Genomic DNA, 10,578 nt, shown 5'->3' on the forward strand with positions numbered 1-10,578 from the left:
CGTGATCTCTTTCTGTTGCTTTTTCTGTATCTCAAATTTTTCTTTTGTGCTAATTCCTTTTGTTGTGTCTATTATGATCCTTGTATATTTTGTTTCCTGCCTTTTCACCTCATTCGTGGTTTATCTATTCTTTGAGCTTCTTCTATAAACTGGCTTCATATATTTTGAAATTTCTCTTCAGTATACAAAACACCTTTCCCCCCTTATTCTATTATATATTCTCTTATCATCAAGGACTTGCATTTCTTTCCAGATAGTTTGAGATATAGGAGTTGCTTTTCTGCCCACTTTTTTTCTGTACCCTGAAGGGCATGGGGCAGGAAGACTTCCTGCTGGGCCGAGGAAGACTGCTGATGACCTAGTCTCTGATCTCTTCTGAGATCTTTTAATGTTTGATGTTGGAGCCCAGTCAGGGCATCCCACTCCTGGGAATTTCTGCTGAGGTCCAGTGGTGCCATGAAGAGGCTCCATTCTGCTGTTTTGTTCCTTTGACATATCTCCTTGGGTGGTGTAATAACTCCTTCCTATGCTTCTAAATTGGTGGGGGGGAGGGGAGAGGTAGTGAGGATTTAAGAGCTGTGTCAACTTGCTTTAATTTCCTTAGCAGTTTCTGTGCTCCAAGGCCAGGAAAGAAGTGCTGTTCCACAAGTTTTAGTTCCTCATTACATGTTTTTAAGTTTATGGCTTAAGAACATATCCCCCTTCCTTTTGATCTCTGCCCAGGTCCCCCCATTGGTCCTGGAACTGCTTCACACAGGCCAGTCTTTCCAGGGAAGGCTAAGAACAGGGTCAAGAAGGACTGAGAGTGGATCTAAAATGATTAACAGAAGATAAGGTAGACATTTTTGTTACTTTGGTTCATAGCTATATCCTACTTGTGTAGGTTTACAATAACTTAGTGTCTAGGTCTCCATTAAAAGGGGGAACAATCACTTAAGCCAAGTGCTACTGAGAGGATGCATAAAATAAGACTGAGAATTGACCTCTGCATTTAACAAGTGGAGGTCACTAGTAACTGGGACAAGGATTTCAGAGAAGTGACTGGGATTAAATCTTTTTTTTTCTTTAAACAGTTCACATTTATTATTGCTAACAATAAGAAAAATGTTGTAAAGACTATCAGTATTGTATTACCAAGAGTGAGGTAATAGGTTTACAAAACATTTACAGAATTTGATATGCAAATAATGCGTTTAGGGAGGAAAGTGAATTAAGACACTAGCGCTAGAGGGAAACCAAGAGTCATTAGTGCTGGGAAAGGCAGAGAGGGACAGCTGTGTGGGGAGCGCAGGGCACCGGGAGACTAGGAGGCCTTGTCACAGGAGGCACAGGCCGCAGCCCCCACACAAGGAAAGCCTGCACACAGTTCTGTGCCCTGGTGCCTACAGATGCATTCAACTCTCTGGGGTGAACCAGTGCCGCTTCTCAATCACCTTAAAAAGAATACATCCTCAGACTGAGGGGGGTGCAGGAATGGTTGTGAGTCAAATAGTTCTACAAACATCCCTGGGCTGATGTGGACTGTCGACTGGATGATAAATGGTGCTGAAGCTTGAAGACAGGAGGGGTTTCAAGACAGCTTATCTTTAAAGATGGGAAATATTTCAGAATGTTGAATGCTGTTGAAAAGATAATCTAGTGGAGAGAGGGGAAAAATATTTGGTAGTAAAGAGTAATATTTTTTTTAAAATATATTTTATTAATTTTTTACAGAGAGGAAAGGAGAGAGACAGAGAGTTAGAAACATCAATCAGCTGCCTCCTGCACACCTCCCACCGGGGATGTGCCCGCAACCAAGGTACATGCCCTTGACCGGAATCGAACCTGGGACCCTTCAGTCCGCAGGCCGACGCTCTATCCACTGAGCCAAACCGGTTTCGGCGAGAGTAATATTATAGGAGTAAAGTCCTTGACTAGCTAAGAGGGTTAGAGTAATCCCAACATACAGTTGACCCTTGAATGCAGGGGTAAGGTGTGCCGAACCCCTGTGCAATAAAAAATCCATGCATAGTTTTTCACTCCTTAAAAACTTAAGTTGTCCCTTGGTATATGCAGGGAATTGGTTCTAGGACCTCCCTTCCCCAGCAGATACTAAAATCCATATATGCTTAAGTCCCCTATATAAAATGGTGCAGATCAATGCATACAGTCAGCTCTCCACATCCACAAATTCCTGACAGTGAATCAAAAACTCTATAGGTACTTACTGAAAAAAGTCACTTATAAGTGGACCTGTGCCATTCGAATCCATGCTGTTCAAGGGTCAACTAACTGTATAGTGACTTGGGATATGATAAAAATTGCTTTATATGTAATCAGAAAAAGGATGGTCTATTCAATAAATGATGCTGAGACCAATTGTTTTGCCATAAAAAATGATATAGATTCCTCCTTCATATCATAAACAAAAATAAATTCTAGATGGCATACAGGCTGGAACATAAAAAGCAAAACTTCATCATTCAGAGGAAAATGTATTACAACATGTTTATGACTTTGGAGTAGAGAAGAATTTCTTAAAAAGATACAAAAGCAAAATTAATAAAGGAAAGTATTTTAAAAAATGGATACACTAAAATAAACTCCTATGCTTCAGGTTTATCATAAACAGAGTTAAAAGATGAGTCACATATTGGAAGAAGACATTTACATCACAGATAACCAACACAGGATTAGTATCCAGAACACAAGTATATTTAATTTTTATATAGGTATAATTTCCATATATACAATAATACACATGGGAAGTAGCAAACCTTTTGACATGTATAATCCATTCCACAGACTACTAATTTCCTAAAAAGTATTAGGAAGCATTAAGGGTAGTCTCTGGTTTAAGTGTTCTACATCTAAATAATTTTGATAATGTTCTGATCTCCTAAAATTATTTTTAAGTATGAATTTTTTTTTTAGTTTAATGATTTTCAGAGGGAGAGGAAGGGGGAGAAGGATGGGGAAAGAGAGGGAAAGAGAAAGAGAGAAAGAGAGAGAGAGACATCACTATGAGAACACAACATCCATCAGCTGCCTCCTACACACCCCTACCGGGGATTGAGCCTGCAACCTGGGCATGTGCCCTTGACTGGGAATCGAACCAGCAACCTTCTGGTGCACAGGATGACATTCAACCAACTGAGCCTCACTGGCCAGGGATTAAGTATGAAATTTTATATCTAGTATGGATATACCAATATGTTTTGCCAACAAAGCATTGAGAATCTTGTAAAATCCTGTGTTATCATTGAATGGGAGAGTCAATCAGTGAATGGGAGAAAACACACTGTTCACTGAATAAAACAAAATGGTAAAGATACTCATAAAAGAGAAACAAAAATAATATTAAATACAATTTTATAGTTACCACCACCAAATGGTAGAATGCTAAACTACTTTATAATACTGCCAATCTCTTCAGGGATGAGAAATGTAGAAAAGCCATTTAAGTTTTATTGATTAAAAATGAAGACGATGCAGTCATATATTACATTTTTACAATAAAGCCTAGCTGTGGTCTAAGTACAGCTAATTCTGCGAAGGCTATAGTTTGACTAAGGGCCACTATTTATTTAAAAAGTTAGGATTTTTTTATTCCACAGTGATACTAGGTGATTTTGATATTTTATCATCTATTTTCAGAAGACTGATTAAAAAGTGTCTTTTTAGGAACAGAGATATTCTCTATCTGTAAAAAGAAACTATTACTTGTTAGCTACAGAAACCATTACAGTGCTTCTGGAAACAAAGGCCACTTTCTGTGAGAGTTGGCACACACTGTGATTTTTAAAATACTTTTTATTGATTTTACAGAGAGAAAGCAAAGGAGAGAGAGAGAGAGAAACATTAATTTGTTATTCCACTTATATTTGCATTCACTGGTTAATTATTATATGTGCCTTGTCCAGGCGTCAAACCTGCAACCTTGGAGTATCAAGACAATGCTCTAAACAACTGAACTACCTGGCTAGGGTCACACACTGTGATATTTTGACCAATGTAATGTGTTTGGGACTCAACATCAACTTAACGTAATAATTTAATCTAATGGTTTCATTTCACATGGGAGGAAAACACACCAACTTATCAAAACACTGCATTCTCAAATAGTTATAATAAGAGCAAAATACTCATCAAGGTCAAAGAAAAATAAATATGATATATTTCCCTAAGCATTTATATCACTTGGTACAGTTTTTTTTTTCAATGAAAATGAAATATCTTCTTATCGAATGTTCTTTAGAAATACTTAGCTATAGCCTGAAGTTTTCAGCTATGTCTTTTTAATGGGAAATTTAATTATAAAACTATACTTTAACTGACTAATTTTCAACATGCCAGTTCAGAGAAAAATATCTGCATTTCTAGGACTTATGTTGCAGTTATATATTTTGAAATTAAAAATTATAAAGACTTGATTTTATCCTAGAAATTCAGGGCTTCTGAGTTGGTGTATCACAATATGGCACATTTTCTAAAAGAAGGTCTTTCCTAGGAACCAATTCTGAAAAACAAAACAAAACAAAAAAGGAACAATTAACATCACTAAAACTAAAAAAAATAAATGCTAATATGCTTATTCCCCCTAAAATGTATAACAAGAATATATGGAGTTTTAAGGCAAATCTTCCAGGGATATTTTTATTTCAGTTAACTTCTAAGGTGGAATCCTTGATTTTAAATGGAGACAGTAGAATTCTCATTACAAATTATTATAAAAACATGTATGACCAACTTAACCCTTTATCACTTATTTATTAAATATAACAAATTAAATAACCAAGCAGAATTCAGCTAAAGCACATTATCAACAGATTACTAATAATTAAGACCATCAACTGGAAAATGTTTTTATACAACTTACTATAGAAAAAGCGAGACTGCTTTCTTAATTTAAAGATTCCAAATTTTACATAACAGTGGTTTTCAACTGGGGGTGTTTTGGGTGGTCACACCAACTGAAGAACACTACTGGAATTTAGTGGGCAGGAGCCAGGGATGTGTGGAACAGTCTGGTACAGCAAAGAACTATCCTGGTCAAAATGTTAGGAAACAAACAACTCTTTTCAAGTTCAAGAAGACTGAAATCATATTAAGCATCTTATCAGATCACAAGAGCATGAAACTAGAAATCAACTACAATACAAAAACCTCAAAACATTCAAACAGCCAAAACTGGTTTGGCTCAGTGGATAGAGCGTCGGCCTGCGGACTGAAGGGTCCCAGGTTCGATTCCGGTCAAGGGCATGTACCTGGGTTGCGGGCACATCCCCAGTAGGAGATGTGCAGGAGGCAGCTGATCGATGTTTCTCTCTCATCGATGTTTCTTTCTCATCGATGTTTCTTTCTCATCGATGTTTCTAGCTCTCTATCTCTCTCCCTTCCTCTCTGTAAAAAATCAATAAAATATATTTTAAAAAAAAACACAAAAAACATTCAAACACATGGAGGCTATTTAGTAAGTTATTAAACAATGAATGGGTTACTGATAAGATCAAGGCAGAAATAAAAAACTTTCTGGAAACTAACGAAAATGAACACACAACAACACAAAATCCATGGGACACAGTAAAAGCAGTCCTGAGAGGGAAGTTCATAGCATTACAGGCCTACCTCAAGAAACAAGAAAAAGCTCAAATACTAGTAAACGTTCTAACCCTACAACTAAAAGAATTAAAAGAGAACAAGAAGAAAAGTCCAGAGTAAGTAGAAGAAAGGAAATAATAAAGATCAGAGTGGAAATAAATGACATAGAGACTAAAAAAATAATACAAAATACTAATACAACCAAAAACTGGTTTCAAAAAGATAAACAAGATTGATGAACCTTTAGCCAGACTCATAAAGAAATAGGAGAAAGGACCCAAATAAATAAAATCAGAAATGAAAGAGGCAAAGTAACAACTGATACCACAAAAATACAAAAGGATTAAGAAAATGCTATGAACATCTACATGCCAACAAACTGGACAACCTGGGCCAAATGGACAAATTTCTTGAAACATAATTTTCCAAAACTCAATCAGGAGTAATCAGAAAACCTAAATAGGCTGATAACAAGTAATGAAATTGAAGCAGTAATGAAAAAAACTCCCACCAAACAAAAGTCCTGGACCAGATGGATTTACAGGCGAGTTTTACCAAACATTCAAAGAAAAACTAACACCTATCCTCCTCAAACTATTCAAAAAAATTCAAGAGGGAAGACTTGTAAGCTGTTCATCCTTTTCAGCTACACACATGAACATATGCCCTTCTTCCCATATATAGAAATATCCATTTACTATCTGACCCCTAAGATTTCATCCTGATTCAAATCAGGGATTTCTGGTTGATGTCCGTTAGCTCCACATGGCATATACCTGTTAGACCATAGTAAAGAATAAACAGGATACAGCAATAAAAACCTGGAATGGGAAACACATGGCAGTCTACTCCACAGCAAATCCTAAATTCTGGTGTACAGGAAGAGCAAGGACTAGCTTTTGGCAAAACAATAAATTCTCTAGTCAACCCATCTGGCAGTACCTAATCCTGTTTTCTGGGAGACCCAAAGACTCTCTCTTGTCCACTATCCTTCAAGGCTCCTTGTTCATCCTCTTGGGTAGCCTACTTATCAGGAGGTAGGGATATTGGAGAAGATGACCTTATTTGAGGCTCTGAAGCTTTCATATAAAGAATTCTTTCCATGCCGAAACCGGTTTGGCTCAGTGGATAGAGCGTCGGCCTGCGGACTGAGGGGTCCCAGGTTCGATTCTGGTCGGGGGCATGTGCCTGGGTTGCGGGCACATCCCCGGTGGGAGATGTGCGGGAGGCAGCTGATCAATGTTTCTCTCTCATCAATGTTTCTAACTCTCTCTCTCCCTTCCTCTCTGTAAAAAATCAATAAAATATATTAAAAAAAAAAAAAAAAGAATTCTTTCCAAAAAAAAATGGTGGCACAGTAGGAGGATGCTGCATGGACATGCTCCCAGGAACAAGCGGGAATTACAACTGAAATATAGAAAGGCTTCCTGAATAATCAATGGAAAACTCACAGGAGAGAACCCTGATACCCAAGGACCGAAGGTGAAGACAGCATAGAGACTGGTAGGAGGGGTCAAGGCACGAAAGGACTGGCTAGGCACCCAAAGATGGCAACTGAAGTCCTGGAGAGATATCTCAGCTGTGAGGGGGTGCCACTGAGAAATCTGGGATCTAATCCCAAATCTGGGCTCCTCAGCAGAGAGCACCAAACTGAGGAGGGTACCCACATAACATCTAGCTGTAAAAAGCAGTGGGGTGCTGTCTGCCAGGGAGTGGCAACTGAAAGTTTGGGCACCCCCTTCAAGGTCCAACGCACAAAAATTTCCTGTGGAGCCACCCACCTTGTGCTCTGGCAGAGGGAGGGTGAAGTAGACTGGAGCCGTGAGAGCAGAACCCAGGATTGGGGACTTGGGGGATAAAGCTCAGAAGGCAGACACCCCAAGTTTCCTGGGCTGAGTCATTCTCTCACACAGCAGAGGACATCTTTCCCACATAGACATTTACCTTGCCTTTGGGGGAAGACAGTCAACACACCCTATTGGAAAACATCTTGCCCTGAGGCCACTTAAGAGACTGAAAGTAACAATTAGCCTCCAGGCAGAGCAACTGCCCCACATGTTGAAAAAAAACTGGCCACACCTGAGGACGACTGCCTGGGGACAATTCAAGTTGGAATCTTATTAGTCTGTAGGCAGAGGCGGTCTCTGGAGGCTTTGAGTCTTTGCCTGATCCAATTAGTCAGAAACAGCCTTTAACCCTTTTCGGTCCAATTTTATTTTTGGAATTCAAACAGTCTGGTCCAAATTAATTGAAGGGATCGAATGTTGAACTTTTTAATGTTCTTGTTTTAAAGTTTAAACCAAAAATTTACTGGTTATATTATTAAGTATGTTCAATCAAAGAGTTTATTCTTTAAAACATTTCATAGTGTGGTATCTTTTGAAACATTTCCCCACGTGCAACCCAGCACCTTACTGACAATGCATATAATCGCAGCGGTTTGCGGTGTCGACCTCAGCTCCACGTTGGACCTGCTCCTAGCGGCTGGTCTGTTGAGTCAGCCTGGACGTTGGACCAAAAAGGGTTAACACTGTCCTGCACTAGAGATTGAGAAGTATAGAGGATCTACCTAAAACATAGTCACAAACCAAACCAACAACCAAAATGAGGAAACAAAGAAACAACCCCCAATTAAAAGAACTAGTGAATTCTCCAGAAGAAGAGATAAATGAAGCAGAGATAAAAAATTTATCTGTAACAGAGTTCAGAGTAATGATGTTAAAAATGCTCAACAGTATGAAAAAAGATATAGTAACTATGAAAAAAGAATAGTCTGAGATAAAGAATGACATAACACAAATAAAGAACACATTGGAAGGAATACACAGCAGATTAGGGGACGCTGAGGATTGAATCAGTGAATTAGAAGACAGAGTTGAAAACATCACTCAATTAGAGAACCAAAAAGAAAAAACAATTAAAAAACAGGAGGAAAGCTTAAGGGAGCTGTGGGACAATGTGAAACGTAACAATATTAGAATAGTAGGTATGCCAGAAGAGGCAGAAAGAGAGAAAGGAATAGAGAAGGTGTTTGAAGAAATAATGGTAGAAAACTTCCCTAACCTGGTAAAAGAAAAAGTCACACAAGTTCAGGAGGCACAGAGAACCCCAAACAAGAAGAACCCAAACAGACCCATGCCCAGACACATCATAATTAAAATGCCAAAAATTAAAGACAAAGAGAAAATCTTAAAGGCAGCAAGAGAAAAGAAAACTGGTACCTACAAAGGAGTTCCCATAAGTCTGACACCTGATTTCTTATCAGAAATTCTACAGGCCAGAATGGAATGGCATGAAGTACTTAAGGTAATGGAAAGCAAGGATCTGAGACCAAGATTGCTATATCCAGCAAGGCTATCATTCAAAATAGACAGTCAAATAAAGAGCTTCCCAGACAAAAAAAGATAAAGGAATTCATCACCACCAAGCCAGCATTACAAGAAATGCTAAAGGGATTGCTGTAAGGCATTGCTGAGAAGGAGAAACAGAGAGAGAAGCCTAGCCATACCGAATTAAAATGGCTATAAATAAGTACCTCTCAATAACCCTAAATGTAAATGGATTAAATGCTCCAATCAAAAGGTGTAGGGTAGCTGAATGGATACAAAAACATGACCCAACTATATGCTGGCTACAAAAGACCCACCTCAAAACAAAAGACACACACAGGATGAAAGTGAAGGGATGGAAAAAAATAGACTTTAAAAGCATCATGCTAAGGAAAATAAGCAAGTTGGAGAAAGATAAATATCAAATGATCTCACTCATTTGTGGAATATAATGAACAACATAAACTGATGAACAAAAATAGAGCCAGAGGGGGAGGAAGTATACTAGAATATAATAGAAGTAATCCTGTTATTTATAGATTTTTAATATTTCCTACAACTTTTATGATATCATACTATGTTAATACAGTTGTGGTAATATTATTATACTTAAAATCATTTTATTCTTGAAACACTAAAGTTTGTTGCATGTAATATTATATGTAAGATGATTTTCTTGAATAATTGGTGTTTATTGCATGTAACATTACTATATTTAAAATAGTTTTTCTTTAAATTAAAAAAAACTGAAAAAAATAAAGTAGAGCAATCACGGTAATGTAATAGTTAAGAGGTCTGAGTATTTTAAGTCTCTCTGTTGCCAATAACTATATTTAAGTAAATCAACCTGAAATTTTGTGTCATTGTCTATAAAGTAGTAAATAATACCTTTAAAAAAAAAAGAATTATTTCAGCCCAGCCGGCATGGCACAGTGGTTGAGCATTGACCTATGAACCAGGAGGTCACAGTTCGATTCCTGGCCAGGGCACATACCTGGGTTTTGGGCTCAGTCTCCAGTGTTGGGCATATAGGAGACAGCTGATCAATGATTATCTGTCATCATTGAAGTTTCTCTCTCTCTCTCCCTATCCCTTCGTCTCTGAAATTAATAAAAATATATTTTTTAAGAAGAATTCTTTCAAATCAATAGTAAAAAGGCAGATAACTGCCAAAAAAATGGGCAAGAAACTTAAAAAGCCATTTCATAAAATAACAGGCCATTAAACAACTGAAAAGGTGCTGATACTTCATTAGTTATCAGAGAAATGCAAATTAAAATCACAATGTAATACCATTACACAACTACCAGAAAGACTAAAATTAAAGAGCTACACAGTACCAAGTATTGTTGAGGATATAAAGCAACTGGAGCTCTAGCCAGCAGGTGGACATCCTCTGAGGGGTCCCAAACTGTGAGATGGCGCAGTCCGGCTGAGGGACCACCACCCTCCCTTCTCTAACCCTCCCCCCCCCCCCCCCCCCGGCAAGGGGCAATTGTCGGGGACCGGGGGTTGTAGGAAAAACAAAAACCCCCTTGACCCGGACAATTTACTGATATTTCCACGAAAAGGAAGAAAATTTGGATTTTGTGGGGGGGGGTTGTTAAGTATTATATAAAAGATCTACGAATATCCCCTGAACCATCTTTTTTTTTCAACCCAAGGGGGC

At 38.1% G+C, this 10,578-nt stretch overlaps 1 protein-coding gene across 4 annotated transcripts in view; it reads right to left on the minus strand.

The window, feature by feature from the left end:
- Window positions 1–2,461: 2,461 nt before the first annotated feature.
- Window positions 2,462–10,578, minus strand: part of LYRM7 (LYR motif containing 7) — a 30,415-nt gene continuing 22,298 nt past the window's right edge. For all 4 annotated transcript variants that reach the window (XM_023753601.1, XM_023753604.1, XM_006081585.3 and 1 more), the window contains one exon: window positions 2,462–4,498. In XM_023753601.1, coding sequence (XP_023609369.1) covers window positions 4,428–4,498 — 71 coding nt within the window. In that variant the 3' untranslated portion in view covers window positions 2,462–4,427. The remainder of the gene's footprint in view (window positions 4,499–10,578) is intronic.

The sequence above is a fragment of the Myotis lucifugus genome, unplaced genomic scaffold (assembly GCF_000147115.1).
Source record: "Myotis lucifugus unplaced genomic scaffold, Myoluc2.0 scaffold_1, whole genome shotgun sequence".
NCBI lineage: Eukaryota > Metazoa > Chordata > Mammalia > Chiroptera > Vespertilionidae > Myotis > Myotis lucifugus.